This window comes from Schistocerca gregaria, chromosome 4 (assembly GCF_023897955.1).
Source record: "Schistocerca gregaria isolate iqSchGreg1 chromosome 4, iqSchGreg1.2, whole genome shotgun sequence".
Lineage (NCBI taxonomy): Eukaryota > Metazoa > Arthropoda > Insecta > Orthoptera > Acrididae > Schistocerca > Schistocerca gregaria.
The window spans coordinates 250,845,355-250,870,811 of record NC_064923.1 but is presented as its reverse complement, the minus strand read 5'-3'; the positions used below and the strand labels follow the sequence as shown (position 1 = coordinate 250,870,811).

The window sequence follows — 25,457 nt, the reverse complement described above, 5'->3', positions numbered from 1 at the left end:
GATTTGAAGAGAAGTAATAAAATGAGCTCTAACATGGAAAGTAAGAGTTTCCGGACACATGTCCACATAACATATTTTCTTTCTTTGTGTGGGAGGAATGTTTCCTGAAAGTTTGGCCGTAGCTTTTTGTAACACCCTGTATATATATCTCATGGGACCAAACTGATTAGGTCATCGGCCCCTAAGCTTACACACTACTTAATCTTATGGGAGGTCTGCTGAGGTCATCAGTCCGCTAAGCGTACACAATACTTAACCTAACTGAAACTAACTTACGCTATGGACAACACACACACCCATGCCCGAGGGAGGACTCGAACCTCCGACGGAGGAAGCCGCGCGAACCGTGACAATACGACATAGATTGCGCGGCTGCAGCCGAATTTATTCTTTGTTGTTTGTTAGTTAGTTTACAGTGTTGCAAAATACTGCTGGATCAATGATGAATTTCTCGCCCCATATGACAGCTATTGTGGTAATCTTTTATTATTCTTGATAAATGATAGAGATGATTACCGTGTTTTACCGTTGTGAATCCCCAACACAATCTATATATACTAAACTGCACCAAGCGGATTTTTAAATCAAACTCTAAACGAAATTTTACTGATGTTCACGAGTCACTTTAAACATAAAAACAACAGCACATTCAGCAGGCAAAGAATAGCCAAGCACAGCTCAAGACAGTTCAACTGCAGCAATGATAAACTTCAAAAAGGGGAATCTACCAATATTTCACCGTTTAAGCGTTATATGGTTCAAATGGCTCTGAGCACTATGGGACTTAACATCTGTGGTCATCAGTCCCCTAGAACTTAGAACTACTTAAACCTAACTAACCTAAGGACGTCACGCAACACCCAGTCATCACGAGGCTTTAGACGTTATATTCTCGACAAAAATTTAACTCAAGTGTTGCTCGGAAATTGTGGCTGATTTTTGTTGAAAGCCACACGGCATACACAATACAAAAAATGTAAACATTATTTGTGATCTAAACAACGTGATGTCCACATGTTCCTAACCTGTGTAAAATGTGTATTTGTCTTTCATATACAATAAAACATAAAACGCACTGAAGATGCCAGAACTGCAGTGAAACATGTCTGGGGATTGAACAGAGCAATAATTCTGCTCTTGCAAGAACGCAGACCCTCTGTAATTCATTAATAAATCAGTAATTAAAGAGTGTCAGTCCAAATGAGTGGCTTCGTTGGGATACAGTTTCTCTATAAATAGCAGCCCTACGACAAAGATAGCCAAGCAGTCACTACCTCTGTGAAGGTGTACTCGTATCCATCGGGGTTGAGCACGGGGATGATGTGCCAGTCGACGCCGTCTGTGAGCGCGCTCTCGGCTGCGTTCTCGACCAGCTGGTTGATGATGTAGAGGGCGGCAGCTGGCGCGATCCACTCCCTGGCGTGGATGCCGGCGTCGATCAGGATGACCGGCCGGGAGCCTCCGCCTCCAGAGGATATCTGGATGATATCCAGAGGGCGACCCTCGTACGTCTGTCCGATGGTGTGCACAGTCACTGTACTGGGATAGCTTGATGCCAGCTGCGACAGGTACTGCCGAATCTGTGAAACCCAAGGCAGAATGTTAGCCGGGCGCCTCGAAATTAGGGACAAACCGAGGGATCCCGCATTGGTAACCAACGGTATGGCAGACTATGATGGATGCATGGGCAGTGTACCGTTGTGAGGTTATGGCATTGTGTTTATTGAGTGAAAGGGAGAGGGTAAAGCATGGTGCCGAGACGTGTACAACTCGACACTCACTAGAAGGCTACCCGTTTCGAGTAATACTAACTGGGTGACAAGCTAAGTGTCTCCTATTGGAAGGACAGATCACAGCCAGCTGTGTCAGATACTCCTACTATCTGTCGATGCGTAGAAGATGAATAATTAAGGTACAACTTTCGTAAAAAGTCTGTTGATCTGGAACTTTAGGCAACCCTCCTCCAGTGCTTTAAATGTCGATGGTGAAAATTTCCGCTTTCTTCTGGACTCTGATTGGTTGGCTCTCGAAGGATGGTGGCGACATTACGATTTCAACAACCAGGGCAGAATTGTCATTTTTTCTGTAAACATATTAGTTGTATTTAAAATGACGATTGTGGATTGCTGGGGTTCGGTACTGCGAGCTATAGCCGCAGCTAAATGTTTTACTGAATGTTATTTCGAAAATGGACGAGTAAGGTTTAAAGTAGGCCTAAACGTCAACTATAATTAAAGATGATACACAATCAACACATTGAATAAAAGATCAAATTAAAAATGATGTCATAGAACCATATAACGTGGTATTGCAGTCAGTTTTGCTGAAGAAAACGTTAGGCCGGAAAGCAAAATAAATAAACAGAACAATTAAAACTACCTAAGATTGTTAAGTGTTGTTTGGCCCACTACATAAATTATTAATTTCCTTTTGGTATCTGCTGTGAATCGATATAGTATATTTCCAAACACTGTTACAAATATGTTCCGTCCAAATAAACTGACCCTGTGCCAAGACTCTTCTCAAGCAAAGTTCTATCTGTTCAGCTTTCTTAGAAATTAAATTTATAGCTCTGTGCAAATCCATAATTTGTAATTTAAGCCACAAGATTTGAATTAATAAGTGAATAATAAAAACATAAAGGGCATTTGGAAAGCTAAACGAAGTTTCAAAAACTGTAACGTCTCTGAAAGTGAAAAACTTTTCGTCTCTGTGTTTTCTTTTATTAAGGGTAGTTTACATTTCTGCTACTGGGTAGAGGCTGACAGCTACCAAATTAACATTCTTTAGCCATTGCGTACTTTAATTTATAATTTATGTAGGTAAAATACAATACCTATCACAAAAGTTAAGTACCGAGAAACGGAGGAAATGAGGAAATGAATCTTCACGGGTTGAGAGGATATGTTATTTGATATCACTTATTACCAAAGAACTTGGCACTACAAGTACACTTATCTTTGGACTTATCTGCATGATGTTGCACTCCCTCTGGCAAGGATACAGGAACTAATTCGGTTGGGAAAAGTGTTGTCAACCTGTTGTGTCCTGTTGTGAGGCGAAATAGCTAACAACTACTATATCTGATCCATGATATCCTTTATATTGACACAGGAATGGAGTTGACGTCCGAACGGGTCTCCCACATATTTTACTGTGGATAGATCTGAGGATCTTGCTGGCCACATTAGTACATCAACATCCCGATGATGGGTCACAGGAACACTCGCCATATATTGACGAACACTGCCTTGTCGAAAAAATGGCACAACGGTACTGTGCCATGAGAGATAACACGTGATCACACAAGATGTTCCTGATGTTGTGTTATTCTGTCAGAGTTTCCTCACCACTACCAGCCGTGAGCTGAAGCTATGGTTGATAACACCCCACAACATGAGTAACACATCCGAGTCTCTCCAAAACATTGGATAAATGGCAGCTCTTCCCAGGCGGCCAGCAAACTCGCCGACGACCGTCATCCGGACACAGCGCTATGCCCTTCATCTTCCTTGCTTCACTGTCGCGTCACCAGTCCAGACGCAGCCGTTTGTGTCATGGTGTTAACGGCAGCCTACGCGTGGGACGGTAATTCTCTAGTCCAGACGCTGTTGTTCTCCGACCGATAGTGTCGAATAACACAGAACGTTGCAGGAAGTCCATTACTTTATCTCGGATGACAGATGCAGGTGTGAAGGGGTTACCATGTGTTCGGTACACATTATGTTCATCCATCTTTGTGTTGGTCAGATGTGGTTGACTAGAATCTTGAGGACGTGTATGTCTGCAGTCACCTTCACCTGCAGCGCAACAACGGGCTACTGTCAGGTTCGACTGCCCCACAAATCTTGATGTTGCCCGATTGGAGCAACCGGTCAAATGGAAACCTCAATGACGTCGCTTTAGAACTCTGCCATGTGCTGACAATTCTGTGTCATATGAGTAATGGTAACTCAGTGGCTTTCACAGTGATCATTCAACTTCTAACGTTGTCCACGTCCTACCGGACTTGGTAACAGCACTAAACACAAACAACATTAATCTACTCCAGTGGCCATTCTAACTGTCACAGAGAATTACAACTCAAATGATTAACATACCAGTCAATGGTGAGTATGTGTGCGAAGTTACATTGACAATCGACCATGTCTTCTGGGAGCTTCAGGTTTTCTGTAAGGCAGTGTAAATTATTTTCGTGACACAATGATGTTACGTAGATTATATTCCTTATGAGAACGTCTTGATGAAGGCTCCCAGTAATTATGGGTAGGAATTGCGATGTTGCAAATACTGCAGAAGATGTTAGTTGGAAAAATATGTGGCATGGCTATGTGGGAAGGAAGTGATAGTTGGATTGTAGGTGTCAGGAGACGAATAGGATGTGAGTTGGGCGCGGAAAGAGTACGTTGGAGGTTACCTTTGCAATGGGTTGGGAGGGATAGATTTCAGCGCTTAGTTCGTGATATGGAAGGGGATGGCGTAGAAATTAGACGGGGAGAGGATATGGTGTGCTTTTAAGACTAATTTAGTTTATTTGACTGTTGTAGTTTGTCAGGTGAAGGCTTTTGGTGCAAAATACTTGTGTGACATTTCCTGCAATTAGTGACTGGGGTTTTGCAGGAATGATGGAGAGATATCACTGATTATTTCATGGGATAAAGTTGTTGAAATGGAGTTTCAGGGATGAATGTAGGATAGTATTGAGTGCAGGGAAGGTCATGTTCTCAGCATACTGTAGTAGGTATGCAGGAGGGATGAGTTTTGGGACCTCAGCTGAATATAGGAGTTAAAGGAGTGGTAGTCACACTGCATTACTAGCTTAGATTTTAACAGTGAGACAAAGATTTTCGGTGCGAGAAACAAGCACTGTGGGCTGCTCACCGACATATGAACAGATGCATGATGTGAATTCCTAAGGGAGTCAATGGAACAAGCGTGCAGAGCAGGAAAAAGACTGGAGTGGAGGCCTTAATTATAGCCATACTGAAAACGAAATGGAGCTGGACGGGGCACGTAGCCAGGTGAATGGACGGGCCAAACAATTCAAAGTCCAGAGCGGCTACTACACAGCCGGAAATAAATTAGTTCACCTCAAAGATGACGTCGATTTTGATGTAATGTTGGCATATCCCACGTGGACGGTAGTAGTTCACGACATTTTTTCTCTATTTTTTCGTGTCGCTGCATGATTAATAACGTCTTCGCTAAAGCAGGGTGCATGTGAGTTTACATATTCTTTTGCCCTTCTATGCACTCCCACTTCTCAGAACTCGACATGACCACAAACTCTCCGCGACGGCCTCATTCTTAATAAATGAACCTGTAATGAACACGATACTTTTCTTTAGATATTCTCAGTTTCCTCTATTAGCTCTATATGGCACAGATCACAAACTGACAAGCAATACTCTAGTATTGGTCGAACAATGGTTTTATAGGCTGCTTCCTTTGTGGGTGGACTACAGTAGGTGAGGATTCTTCCAGTGAATCTCAGTCAGACATATGCCTTACCTTGTATTAGTTTTGTAAGGTCGCTCTACCTTAAATCATTCTCCTTTAGAGAGGTGCTGGAATGGTTGAAAATGGTCCACCCCACAATTTTAAATAGTATTTCGGTATGATAACGCCCACCACATTCGAATAAGACCATACGTTATCTTTTTCGGTGGTTCTACTGGATTTATTGGAGTCCTCCCTACAGTCCCGACGTGCCTCGATGTGATGTTTATCTCAGCGAACGACAAAAGAAGCGCTTCTGTGGTAAGCGTAGGCATTTAACAGCGTACAAAGATGTCAGTTCATTATGAGGACAGTACAGCCGTGTTAGCACTTTCCAGTTAATTAACGCGCATGACCAGTTACGAGATATTCAGCGCCGTTATCAATGCCACGTTGCAAATTAAGCTTTCTACGCTATGTCATGACGTGGCAGCATTAAATACAAGGAAATATTTCCTGAACAGGAATTTGCGCTTTGCTGTGTCAATGAACAGACGATTGACAGCAAGCATTGTAACCAAGATGAAACATTTGGCATACAACAACCATGGTCCATGTTCTCAGCTTATCGTCTAGGCGTACGAGATACTATAAAATAGGAAACAGTGTGGTTTCGATAAAACGTGTAAAGATACTGTAACAGTTTCAAGAGAAATGTTCATCATAATTAGCAGACAGGCGCAAGAGAATGGGTAAGGATTTTACAAATTATGTATAGGTATCTATGTCCGGCTCATATGTTAGTATTGGTCGTACATAAATTGTTGTAAATTTTGAACTTCCATCCTTTTGCTGTTATAGGGAGCCAGACAATACACTCTTAGCTCTGGCAATACTCACATCATCGTAGCGCTGGTACTCGGTGAATGATATGCGGTCCTCGGGGCTTTTGGGGATGGATCTCACTAGCGTCAGATTTCGCTCCTTTTCGAAAATCCTGAAAATCGTCATTGGTAGTACTTGTTTATCATAGAAATGATTCTGTTTATAATAGAACACATCGTTATCACAACACAAATAATAATAATAAGAGTAGTAGTAATAGTAATAATAATAATAAATTTTATTATTATTATTATTGCAAAAGCTAGACATTACAATAGAATAACGAAGCCGGAATGTCTATATGCAAGCGAATGTCTAGTATTAAACTATTTTCATTTTCTTTAGACTTTATCCCGTACTTACAGAGGGTCGTCATTGTTAGTATCTAATTTGGCACCGTTAATGTTAGAGGGTGGCAAGCTGCTATTCCTGTCACCTTCCCTTCGCCCCTGGGAAGGAATTTGTGTACCCCAACCGTCTGTATCATGTAAAAGTGTGGGAACGTCATGTGATGTAAAAGTGTGGGAACGTTTTCTAAATGAATGCAAATAGTGTAATTGAGGGGGGACTTGGGTACAAGCCCAGTATGCGCCTAGTAGGATGTGGGAAACCACCTAAAATCACAACTACGCTGGCCGACACATTGGATCTCATCGTTAATACGCTGGGCGAATTAGATACGGGGCCGGCACGCCTGTCGTAATTCCAGTAGAGGAGTGTTTATAGGTGCCGCTATCCGAGCTGCTTGTAGCATTAAAACATATTCTAGATCAATTAGAAATACTAGAAACCCAAATCATTAGGTAAATATTTGCCCACGACAAACTGTGGCAGTTTGGAAGTTATACAGCAATGATGAACGTTATCAAACATGTAAAACATACCAGAACTAATGAGAGAAAAAGACTGGTACGTTTTGGGACGTTTATATCAAATACAAGACTCTAGATTATCCAAAAGAAGACCTTCAAATAGCTGTGGGATAAGATGTCTACAACTTGTGTCCATGAAGTAAAAGAGCATTTAGAAAAAAATAATAATATATAAGGTGAAGAAGCGACAGACAGAGAAGCGTTTAGGGGAAACGTATCGAAAATGGAAGGATTCCAAGGTAGGTGAGTGCAAAAATTGGTGTGAAATCGCCAGAAGACATGAAGAAAAAACGTAGTGAACAGATGAAAGAATGCTGAAAGGAAGAACAAGGAATGAGGAGGTGAAATAGCACTTCGTCCTTAGTTGGCACTTCCGAGAAGAAAATAATATTATTAATGATAATTATTATTATTATTATTTGCACGTACGTTTCTAGTGAACCACGCAATGTACAACAAAGCACATTTTGTGAGTTACGTTTTAAGTTTTCATTGTATCGATGTTTGTTAAAGACAAAGGTGACAGGAGGGGTGGTTGCGAAAATCGTGGATCTTTTGTCTTTGCGCCAATATCGTGGATTAAAATCCATATTTGTCAGCAGTGTCTCGTGAAGTGTTGAGGGTGATACGGTGGTCGGATGGGGAGGTTAAGCTGGGGCGGCCCCCTTGGTCCTCTTCGACAGGAGTAGGCTGTGTGTTGGCACCGGATTTCACCCTCCCCCTTCTCTCATTGTTTCTGCGCGAACGCGATGCTACTTTACACGCACATCTATTAGTGTCACCTACACTTAACATATACACTTCCACACAAGGACGAAGGAAAGATGCCTGTAGACGTGGATGCATAGTAAACAATTCTCCAATTAGAAAGCTGAACCTGTCCTTTGTGGTCTCCTAACATTACATGCAATACGACTATACTCCACTTTCATTGTCTCAGAATCGGCTCCTTCCCGTCCGCCAGACCGAGTCGTTCCCATCTCCTTGGGTTTTTATGACACTGTAGTACCCGAATCACCAGCGGGCTAGGGGTAAATTTAGTAATCAAAACGTCCTCGGTCCTGGGTTCGAAAGGCGCCCTTGCTTAAGTTTTAATTATAATCACCTTTGGCGGCTGAAGACTTCCGGCATAAGGAATCACTCTCATTCTGCCAACGGCCTTTTCAAAGAGGACAGAGGAGCGGACCGGGTTTCAGGACATTCTCTTGCCCTTAGTATGGGAAACTACTCCTAAAGGTGGAATATTCAAAGTGATGAGGGAGCAGAAGGTAATGGAAACCACTGCAGTAAAGACAAATAACGTGTATTCACAGGACATGTGGCCTATAATTGAAAAAGTGACATGATGATCTCTCCATTCACAAACGATTCCGAAATAGTCCCCCACTCAGATCTCCGGGAGGTGACTGCCCACGGGAACGTGACCATAAGGAAAAGACTGAATAAACAACGATAGTATAACGTTCTACAACTAGGGGCGTGGAATGTCAGAGGCTTGAACGTGGTGGGGAAGCTGGAATATCTGAAAAGGGAAATGCCAAAGCTCAATCTAGATATAGCAGATGAAGAAGAAGAAATAGAGAAAGTATGTGAGGATACTGAAAGGGTAATACCAAGAGTAAAGGGATATGAAATCTAACAGTCATGGGGGACTGGAATGCAGATGTAGGGGAAGGAGTAGAAGAAAAGGTTACAGGAGAATATGGGCTTGGGACAAGTATGAGGGAGCAGAAAGACTAATTGAAACTTTCTGGCAGGTTCTGAAGACTAATTGAGTTCTGTAATAAATTTCAGTTAGTAACAGTGAATCAAGAATCACAAGAGGAGGAGGTATACTTGGAAAGGTTCACGTGATACGGGAAAGTTTCAGTTGAATTACATTATGGTCAGACAGAGATTCCAATATCAGATACCGGATTGTAAGGCATACAAAGGAGCAGATATATGCTCAGATCACAGTGAGCAGTGATGAACAGTAGGCAGAAGTTAAACACATTAGTCAGGAAGAATCGATACGCAAAGAAGTGGGATACAGAAGTACTAAGAAATGACGAGATACATTTTAAGTTATCTAAGGCTATAGATACAGCAATAGGGAATAGCATGGTAAGAAGTACAGTTGAAGAGGAATGGACATCTCTAAAAAGGGCAATAACAAAAGCTGAAAACAAAATATAGGTACGAAGAAGATAATTACAAAGAAACCATGGGTAACAGAAGAAATACTTCAGTTGATCGATAGAACAAGCAAATACAAAAATGTTGAGGGAAATTCAGGAATACAGAAAAACAAGTCACTGAGCAATGAAATAAGTAGGAAGTGCTGGGAAACTAAGATGAAAGAGTTGCATGGAAAATGTGAAGAAATCGAAAAAGATATGATTGCCAGAAGAACTCACTCAGCATATAGGAAGGTCAAAACAACCTTCGATAAAATGAAGCGCAAGGGTGGCAACTTTAAGAGTGCAACGAAAATTCCACTGCTAAATGTAGAGGAGAGAGTGGATAGGTGGAAAAAGTTCACTGGGGGACTCTATACGGAAAAGTTTTGTTTAGAAGAAGAAACAGGAGAATTTAGAAGATAGAGCGGATTCAGATTGCAATCAGAATTTAAAAGAGCTCTGGAGAACTTATGATCAAATAAGACAGAAGGGATCGATAACATTGCCTCAGAATTTCTGAAATCATTAGGGAAAATGGCAACAAAACGACTATTCACGTTAGTATGTAGAATGTATGAATCTGGCAAAATACCCTCTGATTTTCGGAAATATATCATCCACATAACTCCGAAGACTGGAAGAGCTGACTAGTGCGAGAATTATCACAGAATCGGCTTAATAGCTCATGCATCCAAGTTGCTGACAAGAATAATATGCCTAAGAAAGAAAAAGCAAATTGCGGGTGTGTTAGATGATGAACAGTTTGCCTTCAGAAAAGGTAAAGGCAACAGAGAGGCAATTCTGACGTTGCGGTTGATAATGAACGTAAGTCTAAAGAAAAGCCACGTTCACAGAATTTGTCGATCTGGAAAAAGTGTTCGACAATGTAAAATAGGGCAAGATGGTCAAAATTCTGAGAAAAATAGGGGTAAGCTGTAGCGAGAGACGGGTAATATACAATATGTACAAGATACAAGAGCGACCAAGAACGAAGTACTCGGATAAAAAAGGGTGTAAGACAGGGATGTAAACTTTCGCACCTACTGTTCAATCTGTATATCGAAGAAGGAATGATGGAAATAAAAGGCAGGTTCAGGAGCGGAACTAAAATTCAAGGTGAAAGGATATCGATGTTACTTTACGCTGATGACATTGCTATCCTGAGTAAAATAAAGAACAATTGATTGATCTGCTGAATGGAATGAACAGTCTAAGGAGTGCAGAATGTGGATTGAGAGTAAATAGAAGAAAGACGAAAGTAATGAGAAGTAGCAGAAATGAGTACAGCGAGAAACTTTAACATCACGATTGATGATCACGAAGTAGATGAAGTTAAGGAATTCTGGTATCAAGGCAGCAAAATAACCAATAGCTGATGGAGCAAGGAGGACATCAAATACATACTATCACTGGTAAAAAGTGAATTCTTGGCCAAAAGAAGTCCGCTAGTATCCAACACAGAGCTTAATTTGAGGAAGAAATTTCTGAGTGTGTACTTTTGGAGTACAGTATTGTATGGTAGTGAAACATGAACTTGGGGAAACCGGAACAGAAGATAATCGAAGCATTTGAGTTGTGGTGCTACAGACGAACGTTGAAAATTAGGTGGTCTGATAAGATAATGAATGAGGAGGTTCTGCTCAGAATTGGAGAGTAAAGGAATATGCGGAAGACACTGGCAAGGAGAAGGAACAGGATTGTAGGACATTTGCTAAGACATGAGGGAATGACTTCCATGGTACTAGAGGGGGCTGTAGAGGGCAAAAACTGTAGAGGAAGACAGAGATTGGAATACATCCAGCAAGTAATTGAGGACGTACGTTGCAAGTGCTACTGTGAGATGAAGAGGGTGGCACAGAAGACTGAGGGCTCAGAAACAAAACCGTTCACTCGTGAATTTTTACCTATTTTTTTTTTCTGTCCAATATATCAGGTCGTGTTATACTTGCTTACTTCCGGACCTCAATCCGTTTCACATTTCCTTGTTAGCGTTATTGCGAAATTCGTAGAACTGCGCAGCCCTCCTTGTGAATCGGTTTGGATCCATTCTTTTAATTTTCCGTAGAATTTTAGAACGAGGTTCTGCGTATATGAATTGATGTTGGTATAATCTTCAAGTTATTTGTTTGTGCTTGGTCTATACATTCACGTTTCAGTATACGATAACAGGGTGAAATGTAATGCCTCTGAATGTTTTATCACAATACTCTTACGTGTTCGAATAAAACAAAATTTATTAACATTCTGCCTCATCATTCCTCATGTGCACATATTTATTTCTCAGCATTTCTCCCAATGAAAAACCCGTTTGATGACACTATCAGTGTAGAACATTTGACTTTCTCGATGAAACCTATTGCTGCACCGTTTCTTCAATATTAAAGTTAGGTCCTCGAAGGTGTTTTTCTTGTTTTGGACACTAATCAAAATTGCATCGGGTCATGTCGGGACCGTAAGAAGGATGAGGGTAAAACGCTGCAAATATGTTCACGTGAGCCGGCCGCGGTGGTCTCGCGGTTCTAGGCGCGCAGTCCGGAACCGTGCGACTGCTACGGTCACAGGTTCGAATCCTGCCTCGGGCATGGATGTGTGTGATGTCCTTAGGTTAGTTAGGTTTAAGAAGTTCTACGTTCTAGGGGACTAATGACCACAGCAGTTGAGTCCCATAGTGCTCAGAGCCATTTTTTGTTGTTGACATGAAGAAGAAAGATGTGGGATGTTACTAACATTTATGATGTTTAAAAAGCTTTAATAGTTTCTGTATAAAAAGCTATGAAGCGTTACTTTTCAGCACGAGCTCATAATTTGAACCTAAAAGTTTCCAGATTACATTTAGTTATCTCTTTTGGTCTCCTCCAGTGTTTCTCTTGCTGTTTAATATTTGTCTTACAGGCTCATGAAGTCACTGTCCTTTCATGACTACGTTGTTGTATCTGAGTTTTGTGTCATTTGACATCCCTTTTTTGTTATAGATATATATTGTAAGCCGGGTTTGAAATCATTTCTTATTGATTGTGACGATCGTCTGCAGTCCCTGTAGTATGGGATCATTTTAACGGGCGATTTTCATATGACACTTTATATGCCTACGAGTGGAACTCCAGTGTTTGTAGGCACTTTGCACTGTTCGTTTTGTTACACCAACAGATCAAAAATGGCTCTGAGCACTATGGGACCTAATATCTAAGGTCATCAGTCCCCTAGAACTTTGAACTACTTAAAGCTAACCAACCTAAGGACATCACACATATCCATGCCCGAGGCAGGATTCGAACCAGCGACCGTGGGAGTCGTGTGGTTCCGGACTGAAACGCCTACAACCGCTCGGCCACCGCGGCCGGCACCAACAGATCGATCAACCTGATTCAAAGTGAGGTAATATGATAATCCAAGCACGACAGTTCCTTTTTGCTATTCTATCATACCTCCAGATCGACCCATCTTAATGTGCTCATTCCGTACCATCTACTGTCACATGCACAGCACTTCACTGCCATGTGTTACGACAATTTTCTGTTTTCCTTATTGTGATTTCATTCCCCTGCCCCATATGGGTAGGGGAGGGCTGTCAGTGGCACAAGCCGCCGCTCTTCAGCCGTGTGACTTGACAACTACAACAAGAATAAAATGTTACATATATAAGGCGATAAAAAAGGGAGCATAAAACAAAGTAAGGGGAGAAAATGGAGATAATAATACAGTCACATGGAGACGTTCATGGGGGACAATTAAAAAAGTCACCAGATAGTTAAAAAACACAGTTGGCGATTAGTAAAACACAAAGAAGATACTGAATGCACATGCACAGTTTAAAAGTCAGCCACAGTATTAAAAGCACTCCAGAACAACACACTTAAAACCCACTTGGAGCACACATGATGAAGAATACAACTGCCAGGTGAGACCTGCTGAGGGTAAGGTCAGAGAGGATGGAAAAGGAGGGGAGAGCAAGGGCCAGCAGGGGAGGCGGCGGGATAAAGAGAGTAGGGGCATCAGTGGGTACACTAAGAGGCAGGAGATACGTGGGGCAGGAGATGAAGAGGGAAGACAAGGCAGGAGGGAGTTCAGAGACACTGAAAGGGAGCACAAGAGAGGGAGAGCGAGTAGGAAAGGGAAGCCGGTCAGGAGAAGGGATGGGGAGGAGAGGGAGCCGTGAGGAGGAAGCAGGAAGATGGGGTTAGAGTTGGTAGGAAGCGTAGATGTCAGGATGAAGCTCATCATTCAGGTGGGGCAGATGGTGGAGGTTGTGTTGGGAAAGCAGATGGAGGGTGTGGAGATGGAGAGAGGGTGGGACACAAAGGTAAAGGCGAAGCAACAGGTTGGGGGTGGAGAGAAAGGGAGACAACAGGGAGTGAGGGGGATCAAGATGGTGGACAATATACATTGTGCGGATGTGTTCAAGGAAAAGGAGAAGGTGGGGGAAGGGGATGAGGTCGTAGAGGATGCACATGGGGGATGGAAGGTGGATGCGGAAGGTGAGGCAGAGCGCATGGCTTTCGAGGATTTGGAGGGCTTTATAGAACCGGGGAGGGGCAGAAATCCAAGCTATGCTAGCATAACAGAGGATGGGGCGGATAAAGGATTTGTAGGTGTGAAGGATGGTAAACGGGTGCAGATCCCATGTCCAGCTGTACAAGTTTCAGGAGGCGGAGTCTGTTGTGAGCTTTGTGTTGGATGGTAAGGTGATGGGGAGTCCAGGTGAGGTGGCGGTCGAGGGTCAGGTCAAGGTATTTGAGGGTAGGAGTGAGGACGACAACAAAAGAGCGTTATATTAACGCCAGATACGCTTTATACACCATCGACAGCAGGGGTAGCCAATCGTTTTTTCATAGCGCCTACTTTCGTATGTCTGCAGTAGTAAATTTACTAACCACCTATCGGTTCTACACTATTAGTAATCTGCGAAGGGCGTTCAATAAGTAACGCAACACTTTCTTTTTCTCTACCAGTTCCGACTGAAAATGTGTAGAATTTGTTGTGGGACTTCGTGCAATATCCCTGCTTGAGCCCCCCTAGTTTCATCAAGTTCCGATAGGTGGCGGCGCTACATGCAGCCTTCAAAGTGGCGTCTGCAACGGAGGTGTGTTCCAAGCAGAGAGCTGTCATTGGCGGAAAACCCGAGCATCGCAGATACTGACAGGCGCTTCCATAATGTCTGCACAGACTTGACTGCGAACAAAAGTACTGTGAGCTGTTAGGCGGGGCGTCGGTCGTCATTGCAACAAGGTCGCGCAAACCTGTCCTACCTCCAGCGTGCCAGCTGTCCGCACACAGCTGTGAATATGGAACGTGCGGACACTCTCATTCGATACGATATTGTAGTACCCGGCACTGCAATTCCGTATTTATCCGAAGAAATCAGGCAAGCGTCTTTCAGCTAAAATATCTATCTGTACGGAAATATATACAATGGATGCAGTTTGTAGCCACATGGCTGACGGTATATGGAGCTACGGATCTGGCCGTGCTCGGATAGCTGTTGGTAAGGCGACCTCTCACGCAGAGTGGACAATCCGGGTTCGTGTCCTGGTTCGGCACAAATTTTCACTGTCGTCATTCCAGTATGCAACTCATGGTGGTCCATATTCGCGACTGCCATTACATTTTAATGCAATACTCATTCGATTTGATCGATGGATCTTAGTCAAAGACCTAGATTTTCAACTGGACGTCTCTCTTGGTAGTGCTAACACACTCGCCCACCAGTTAGGGTATTCAAAGATATATGCCTGCTGGTTTCCTCGCCACATAACAGAAGACAATAAAGAGACAATGAAGGACCATCTGTGAGAAACTGTTTGCGCGTTACGAGGCTGATCGCGATACTTTTTTGTCAAACATCGTCACAGGCGATGAAGCATGGGTTCATCACTTCGAACCCGAAACAAAACGGAAATACACGGACTGGCAGCACACCATCTCTCCTCCGACGAAAAACGTGAAACCTGACCCTCGGCCGGTAAGTTCTTAGCGTTTGTCTTCTGGGACTCTGAAGCGGTTGTTCTGCCTTATGTCCTCCCGCATAGTGCAACGATCAACTCTGAAGTGTACTGCGCTACCTGCACGAAACTGAAGAAACAGTTTCAGCGCGTTCGCCACCACAAAACTTCTCGATAACAACGCAAAGCCTCATACAAGTCTGGACACCCGAGGGGTGCTCTCTAAAATCCATTGGGCTGTTCTTCCTTACCTACCCTACAGCCCGGATCTCGCACCTTCTGATTTCCATCTGATTGGCCAGATGAAGGATGTACTTCGCGGTAAGCAGTAAGTGGATGATTGAGAGGTTATTGATGCAGCAAGACAAGTAGAGCGGTACCATGCGGACATACAGGCCGTCTCAGCACAATGGCGTAAGGCCGCAGCATCGAACGAAGATTACGTTGAAAATTAGCGTTTTGTAGGCAATAGAATAAGGAATAATATGGTGTACTAAAATCCTGAATAAAACCAATCCGCTTTCCGCAACAAACAAGAAAGAATGTGTTGCATTACTTATTGAACGTCTTTCGCACTCTTTTAAAGTAGTGAAGTAACAAGTTAAAGGAAATAATAATAATTGCTTCCCAAATACTTTATGTCAAAATTTTATGAAAACCTAAATAAGATTTTCAGAACCTGCGCCGCCCACCGCTCACCACGAAAGCTGGCACGCTCACTAGTGTGTGTGAGGGACCACGTTGACTGCCACTGACCTGCAAGTTTTATTGTATTACTTAACCTTGCTGTCGGATACTCTTCCTAGAGCCACAGTCGTTAAGGGGGGGAATTTGTGTGAGCATGTGTCAGTGAACAGTGTGCACTTTGTCTTGTGCATTATCGTATTTTCACTGTTTGTTTGTCGTATTCTCTCAAGCGGAGTTTGGGGGATAGCCCAGCATTAGCGTAAGAGTGGAAAACTGAATAAAAACCACATTCAGGTTGGCCGCTGTAGCAGTCCACGGTCGTTAATCGGCGGCACGAATTCTGTTCGGGTCTGGTGCACCTCCCTGTCTCACAAGCTAGCGCACAGTGCGTTAAACTGTACGAGCAGGTCCAAGTTCTTTGCAGTAGTTGAGGGGAAAAGAAAACAAAACAATCGTAGGCCCTTCGTGACATTCTCCTGCCGAACAACAAAGAGAAAAAGAGTTGATCAGGGAAATAAAAGTAGCCTGCGAGAAAGCTATAGCGTAAGTACTGTGTTTTAGTACACTGTTTACCAAGCATATCGCTAGAGAAATTACGGCGCAGTGTGCTTTTTATCTCCTACCGTTTTCAACCTGAAGTTTACACTCCAAAGTATTCCTGTATTCAAAGCATCGGATATAGATCACTGAGTAAAACAGCAGACGTGAATGAACGCAAAAAAATAACGTATAGTAACTTTATCTATACATATGTTTCATGATACAGACACAAATCAAACTCAAAATCAGCACCACTCCCTCAATTAGCTTAGTGTTCTAATTGCTTGTTCCAGAACGTGTTAACGAATTATGTCATAAACATTAACAATACCGTTTAACTAATGTTACTATTAGTGGCCACGTATCAGTATTACACATTGTTTGCCTTCTTTAGTGCATAAAATTTATTCGTCATTAATTAATATTGTTTCTCAGTTTTCCTTTGTTGCTTTAGAAATCATCATTGGTACCAAGTTATTTCATTTAATTCATGAACGCGACGATTGGACTCAGTGACGTTGTAGACACTAGAAAATGATCTGTACGCAACATAATTGTGTACATTACGCATATCAAAAATTTAAAAAAAGTGATCAACTACTTTGTAGTTTCTGTGAATATCTCCACTATACCCGCATTGTTCCCTGCATTACCAGGTTAACTCCTGATTAATCAAGATGTGTCCTCTTTATGAATCCCTCCCTTTAGTTAAAGTTTTGCACAAATTTTGTTTTACCTCAATTTGATTCAGTACATCTTTATTAGTTACTCGAGATACCCATCTGATATTCAGAATACTTCTACAGCACCACACAAAACGGTTTCTGTTCACCTTTTGTCTTCATTTGTATCAATTTTTCGCTCCAAAGGCCACACTGTGGTGCGTGGCGAAGGGTACATTGTACCACTACTAGTCATATCCTTTCCAGTTCCATTCATAAACAGAGCGAGTGAGAAACGACTATCTATATGCCTCTGTTACAGCCGTAATTTTTTTCATATTGCCTTTAAGCGAAATGTACATTGGCTGTAGTAGAATCGTTCTGCAGTCAACCTCAAATATTGATTCCCTGAATTTTCCTCCAAAAGAACGCCGCTTTCCCTCCAGGGAATCCCATTTGAGTTCCCGAAGAATCTCCGTAACACTTGCGTGCTGGTCGAACCTACCGGTAATATATATAGCACCACACCTCTGAACTGCTTCGATGTTTTGCTTTAATTCGAACTGGATCCGAAACACTCGAGCAGTACTCAAGAATGGATCGCACTGGCGTTCAGTACACCGGCTCCTTGATAGATGACCTACATTTTCTAAAGTTGTCCCAATGAACCAAAGTCTATCATTCGCTTTCGCTACTACCGTCCTTACGTGGTCGTTCTATGTGACACCGTTTTGCAACCCCTAGAGGTTTAATTGACGTGTGTGTGTCAAGCAACACACTATTAGTGTTATATTAAAACTTTACAGTATCGATATTCCCGCTGATCTGCATCAACTTACGTTTTTAACATTTAGACCACGCTGTCATTCGTCATACCAAATACACCGGTGTCCAAAATTAATGCAGAACGCTGTCTCCCAGTCCTGTGTCTACTCCACGATATAATCATACAAACTGTCCATATGTTCTAGTTGTGCACGGAAGATGCCATTTCGGTCAACGGAAAACCACACCAACGATGAAGTCAGGGCACCTATCAAACGAGCTAGTGTTTACCGGGTAGTCCCACATCCACAATCTCTGTGTACACAGTCACAGACCGTGCAGTTTGACACAGAGAAGACGCCTACCAGATTCTGTGCGTGGAGGGCCACATCAAGAATGGAAACAGGGCATTCGTAAACTCATGTGGCCCGATGGCTTAACGTGAATCGTTCTGTTGTTTCTCGGATGTGGCGACAGTTTACAGAGCCCTAAACTGTATCCAGAAGACGAGGGCAGGACCGACTACGAGTTGCATCGGAATGCGAGGACCGTTACTTAGCTGTAAGGGCACGACATTACCACCTTAGTATTCCGCAGCAGCTGGCATCTGACCTCGCAGCATCCACATCGTGGCCGTCTACATGCCATCTGGACAGTCGAACAGTGGGCCAAAGTTCTTTACACAGATGAGTCCCGATCTGGTCCCGAGAGTGATTCTCGCCGGATTCGCATCTCAAGGAAAAGTAGAACAAGATTTTGAAACCCGTATATTGTGATAAGAGACCGATATCGAGGAGGATCGCTAATGATGTGAGCAGGGATTATGTTGACTACTGGAACACCCCTTCATGAAATTTTACGGGGGAATCAGCAAGATTTAATAGCTAACGTGTAATGTGACGAGATCTTGGAACCTCATTTACGGTTGTTGCGATGTAGTGAGCGTCCAGACTTCGTACTGATGGACGGTAATGCTCGATCTAATAGAGCACGAGTGCTTGTTATTTTCTTGAAAATAGAAAATATTGCATGCATGGCGTGGCCTACTCGCTCTCCCTATTTGAATCCCACTGAGAATGTCTGAGATGCACTTGGGAGACGGATTGCATCACGTCAATATCCACGAACCACTCTCCAGGACATGGGAGCAGCTCCGCAGGAAGAGTGAGCATTATACCATGACATTGACGACTTTATTCGCAGCATGCACCGTCGCTGGCAGGCCTGTATTTTTACGAGAGGTGGTCACACACCACAGTGAGCCAGTTGTCGGAATTTGTGTGCAAACCTGTTAAGTTGGAAAGAAACGAAGAATATTATCGTCTACTGTTATGCATGTTGCGGTTGTTCACATTTTCTGTACTTTATGTTATTTCCACTCTAGTATCACCTTTTTACACTGTTGTGTGACAAAATAAACGCACCCTTGGAAAACTTAGGTTATTGCTTTAACTTTGGACACCAGTGCACACAGAAAGTAACAGCATTCACATCACACTTTCCTGGGTCATTCCAGACGATGCACTTGTCTCTGACGAGCACTGGCCGTCGAGAATAATTGATCTGTTTACCGTCTCCGTTTCATTTCCATACAGGCCTACCTTCGAGACAGATTTCTTCAGAAAATGATTCTTAACATTAAATTTATAATCGATGTCAACAAATTCCTCTTTTCCAGAAATGATATCCTTGCAATAATCAGTGTGCATTTTATACCCTCTCAATTTCGGTCATTACCAGCTACTTTGCCGCCGAAATAACGAAACCCGTCTATTACTTTTAGTGTATCACTCTTACCTAATTCCCCCAGCATATACGCTACGTGTAGGAGAGATGTGACATGAAGGAGGTCTATCAAAGAGAGTCGAGAACTTACTGTTCGAGGTCGTCGATGAGCACGTGGTGCAGCACTCCGTGGCGGTCGAGGAATCCCCGGAAGTGGTCGTGCACGTGCGGCGGCACCCTCACGTCCACGGGGTGGCCGGCGCGGTGGGCTCGCGACCAGAAGTCGAGCGCCGGGTGCTCCCGCAGCTGAGACAGCGCCTGCAGCTGCTCCGCCGTCGGCACCAGCCGGTAGACTTTGTGTCTGCCGCAGAAACACGACAACTGCCTCGTTACGTTCTTCCTGATATCTATTTAAACAAATGCATTACTTGAGGACTGCGGAGGAACTGCCATACCATAGCGTTTGTGAAGAATGAAGCACCGCAGACGAAATGTACTCTGCCGGAAAAAAAAAAATTAGTATGCCTGATGACGACATATGCCATCTGGGGATAGTAGGTGTACTGATAATTGTTTCAACGTCATCCGCCAACATAGTGGCATAGTTTCCAGAGCGACATCTGAGTCTACCCTGTCACAGACAATGTTGATTGCCAGCCTCAGTGTGGTGCAAAGGTGTGAAGCAAGTAGACAGGCGCTCAGTCCGGAACTGCGCGACTGCTACGGTCGCAGGTTCGAATCCTGCCTCGGACATGGATGTGTGTGATGTCCTTAGGTTAGTTAGGTTTAATTGGTTCTGAGTTCTAGGGGACTGATGACCACAGATGTTAAGTCCCATAGTGCAAAGAACCATTTGAACCATTTTTTTTAAGCAAGTAGACAACTATGCGACGCAGAAAGAGTCTTAAAGGACTCGAATTGTGGCCTTCCAAATGGAGGAACTGTCCTTTCGGAAAATTGCCACACGCGCTGGACGTGTTACGTCTGTGGTGCAGCGATTCTGAAATCAGTAGTCACGTGAACGTTCTCACACCCGTAGACATGGTTCTGGACGTCCACGCAGAACAGCCGCCCGCCAGGATTATCATGATATAAGGAGAGCTACCATGGTTCAATGAGAGGGCTTTTGAGTCCAGGCGTGTTAACACAAACTGTCCGATGAAGAAATTCTTAGAGGCGTCGAAACCTAGATAAATGTATTAAACAACTATTTACATACGGTTGGCTGTGTTATTTCTCCACTGAAAGTTATGCAGGGTGTTTCCGTAAGAGCGTGCAAAAATGTAACACGACATAGAGAATGCTCCACTGAGCAGTTTGAGTTAGGGAATCTCGGGTCGGAGAAGCCTGCTTAAGGAGATATGGAAGTAAACTTGTACATCGCTTTGTCTAGCATTACTGTTTTCCAGCTTATTTACAACTAACATGCGTACAAGTTTGCACGAACTGTACTGTTTATTTACATGTACATTCTTTACTTCCTGCAAGGAGCCATGGAGGGCGAGCCTGATTACTAGGAAGTCATGATGCAGGTTCTGTTTACTTTTCTTGTCCATGAGATGGCTCTGTTGTATCGTATATACATTATCCCATGAAAGAAGGCGTTATGAATCAACGACAGACTCATTCATTACTCAATTCTCTTCAGAGACATACAGCACAATACGATGGGGCGGAACCCGTTCAATACTTTCTGGTCACTAGATTGGAAGGGGTGGCTCTATTCCATGGCCTGCGAGGTCACCGGACCTGAATGCCTTTGATTATTCCCTATGCGGATATCTAAACTGACATGTGGATACGGAGATGGAATTATTTGCCAGAATTATATCTGCCAGTGCTGTGATTCGGAGTACACCAGCGATATTTGTCAGGGTGCATCAGAATCTTGCTTGTCGATTTCACGCTTGCATTGAGCTTGATGACCGCCATTTCAGCATATTTTCTGAGACACAGTCCAAACGGTATGTTCATTGTGTTAATGTTGGTATCTGCAGTAAACTGATGTAAGTAAAAAACTACACAGTGATATTATTTTATTCCTAATTTTTCCTCAAGATGGCTTCGCCGACACCAAGTTCCTTGCCTCAAATTGTTCAGCGAAGCATCCTCTATGTCCTGTTAAAGATTTGCACACTCTTACGGTAACAGCCTGCATACGGTTGCTGAAAGACAGCCATACTCAAAAGTATAAGATAAATTAAAGATGTTGCTCCATTGCATTTTGTGACAATGAACTACGTTGGCGTACTACGAACGCTATTCCGCTACTTAACGCTGTCTACTGTCCACACACGACTTCCTGGTCGAATGCGCATCTGTTGTTTACAACTGTTAGTTCAGGCTGCCACAGTACTTACTGCGTTGACGTCGCTTATACTCCAGGCATAAAATCAGTCCCGGAACCTTATGGACGGACGCTGTGTGTGCTGGCCATTGATGTAAATCATTTACTGCTTAAAAACTGTTATGTGTATTCTCCAAGATTGTATTTATTCTAAAGATTTGCGCAAGGTGTTCCGGTTTTCACACCTTTAGTACATACTTTGTTGTATGATTTATTATCACTCGTAATTTGACCCAAATGGACATCTAGTTTACATTGGGAGGGACCATAGTAGTAGTAGAGATACGAAGACAATGGTACTAAAACAAACCTACAAATATATGTAAATGCTACAGGAAAAGCGTTTGTCGAAATGGAAATACGTGAAGCCTTCAAAGACTGCCAGAGCAGAATCTTATCGAAGACCTCTCAGCAAATCAAAAAAAAAAATTCTAATCATTTGTTCTGCCCGTCGTTAGCACCAAAGTAAGAAACTCTTAGAAGAAACAGACACAGAAAGTGAAGGAAGCATGCATACTCAGATATGTCGAACTATGTTTTCAAATGCACCTTTATGAAGAAAGATGCAGGATTATTACCTCAGTTCATCCTTGCACCATTTCTAAGGTGAGTAACTTAGATTTTAGTGTCAGTTCCGTTCAGAAACAGCTGAAAAAGTTAGAAGTAAGTAAGACCGTGGAGCCCGATGGAATCCCTGCCAGACACAATTTGTAGCTGAATTACCCCTCCTTAAACCACAATACATCGTAGATCCTTACCACAAAGAACTGTTACCAATAATTGGACGAAACAAAGTTTTTACCTTTGTAGAAGAAGCACAATGGAAGTGATTCCAAAACTACCTTTTAGTGTTACCAACATCCATATTTTACGCCATTTGAGAGCGTATTCTGAGCTCAAATGTAATGAGCTATATCGAGGAATAGTACCTCGCACATACCAAAGAGAATAGATCCTGTACACATCTCTCAAATGAAAACCAATTCTTTCTTTGCTGGCTTGACATTTGAAAGCTATGGACCAGGGAAATCAGGGAGATGTAGTACTTCTTCCAGAAAACCTTTGACACAGTATTAGCCCAACGACCATTAATGTGTATACAATCATATGTGGAATCAAATTTGTGGCTGGACTCAGGATACCTTGATAGGGAGGAACCAGTACGTTATTTTGTGTGGAGAGTCATCGACAGACGTAGAAGTAACTCAATGAACGCAGATGACTTCCCGACACCTCGATTCCTCATGAAGCACCTACCAAGACCAACAGGTAGGCGCATTCGTTGCTATTTACATGTAGATCACTCCAGTGATGTGCTGTCAACACTCTCAAGACTCTCAGAAACATTAAAAATTTGTGAAATAGTGAAGCATTTCACAATAAACAGAAATGTTGTAAAACTGACCTGAAGTCCTGGTAGAAGTGTGCGACCGTCATAACAGTAACTACGAAAGTGAATTTAAAAATGCTGGTTAATCATATAAGTAATACAGATCCAAGTGGTACTGAATCCTTTAATGTGCTCATGACGCATTTCGAGCTTAACCTATAATCAGATGACCATTTACGATAATTGCGCGGACATTCTCCAGTGTCCTTGTCTATGCTTTTAATGATCTGAAATGTTCATCTGATGATGGGCTACTCTAGAAAAGGCGGCTTGAGCACATTAAAGGATTCAATAGTATCTGGATCTGTGTTACGTAAGCTACTTACCAGCATTTCTAAATTCAATTTCATAAAAATAAAGTTTTCTTTGTTTCGAGAGCGCTCAGGCACACATTTTTTTCGTTGTTCCTTCTGACAACTGATGTGGGGACTTTGCTTCTTCATAGCAAATTTAAGAAATTTGCAGAGACCTGTCGTTAATAGGGCCTTGCCTTCGTACGACACACTTAGATACGTTAATTCCTACAATCAATGTTAACTGGTAATGTTACATGTACCTAGCGGCTCAAACTATTTTTTCATTGGATTGTAAATCTCACACGTAGAGATATAGAAAATATTGGTCATAGCTTTGGTTAAAACTCATTTATATCCGTTTGAAACGTCCTTCATTTTCAAAATTTAACATATTATTTATTATTTTCTTTTTCAAAAGTTTTCACTGCAGCTTCAGTGATCAATTTGTCAATTAACAGTCTATTTTTGATTACTCTGGTGCATGTTTATTGTATGTAACATTACATCAACGAAGATTTCTGCTGACTTTGTGTTGCTGCCATCTGCTTACTATCTAAGCGATTATTGTGATACGTTTACTGAAAACGTTTCGTGAGTCAAATCACACTGTCTGACATAACAACAGAAATGAGTTCTGGAGTGATTTATTTCGTTTCCAAAATCAAACAATGTGAGGGAATCAGTTTGGCTTTGTAATGTTGTTATTGCAGTCTTCATTCAGCAGACTGAAGTTGTTCCAAGGCCAGACTGTCTTGTGCACGTATGTGTACTACAGCTCCTTCTAAATGGAAGCGTTTAACACAAACGATCTTTGCTGTGGCCAGTTGACATCTGTATGTTCGATGAATGCAGCTGATGGAAACACTCCATGAGGACGTAAAATAAAAGTCCATTCTGTGTCTGTGCCATTAAGCTGCTCCTCTACTGCATGCCAAGAAGGTTCTTCTGAGGACCAGTTTCGTGCAATCAATCTACCATCTTAAGGTCGAGTGGTACAGACCATGGCTGCGAACACACTTACTCCATGTACCTTCTCCAGCTACTCGACAGATCAGGAAGATCAAGTGGGCAATATTTAGCTTCCGTGAGCTTGTGCTTCACCATTCTCTGAGTGAACTGAGGGTTATGTCACAGATGAAGGCCAAGTCATACGATAAAATTGTTGGCCATACCTCCGCTTCGCATATCGCTGTCTCTATGGAGCACGTGACATAAATCCATTCGAGTCGGCTGGAGGAGTGACTGGTGAAGTGAATATAGCTGTGTCTGTCGCCATGGATGTGGCGCCAGATGCCCACCACTTGAACATCGTGGATGTCAGTCTCACTGTAATGGCGCGAGAGCTGGTACTTGTGTGCAACTGAAGTCTCTCCTAGGCGCGCAGTCCGGAACCGCGCGACTGCTATGGTCGCAGGTTCGAATCCTGCCTTTGGCATGGATGTGTGTGATGTCCTTAGGTTAGATAGGTTTACGTAGTTCTAAGTTCTAGGGGACTGATGACTACAGATGTTAAGTCCCATAGTGCTGAGAGCCATTTGAACCATTTTTTGAAGTCTCTCCAAACCACCATGTCGTCTAGACGGCACTGATGGAGCAGCGCGATGTCTTTGGCAAAAAGCCGAAGCGTTCTTGCTGTCGTTCTGTACCAGAAGGGGCATAGATATTGATAATTCAGATTCAGTTCACTGTGGCAGCCACGACCCATGCATTGAGGAGATATCGCACGTCATCTTCTACCAAGCTCTCTT

The 25,457-nt window shown here is 42.8% G+C and overlaps 1 protein-coding gene across 1 annotated transcript in view; it reads right to left on the bottom strand.

Moving 5' to 3' along the window:
- The window catches only part of LOC126267673 (carboxypeptidase B-like), a 71,497-nt gene that overhangs the window by 37,755 nt on the left and 8,285 nt on the right, over window positions 1-25,457 (bottom strand). The window contains exons 2-4 of the mRNA XM_049972973.1: window positions 19,828-20,037; window positions 6,340-6,436; window positions 1,275-1,580 (exon numbers count right to left, since the gene is read on the bottom strand). Of these exons, the coding sequence (XP_049828930.1) occupies window positions 1,275-1,580; window positions 6,340-6,436; window positions 19,828-20,037 (613 nt within the window). The remainder of the gene's footprint in view (window positions 1-1,274; window positions 1,581-6,339; window positions 6,437-19,827; window positions 20,038-25,457) is intronic.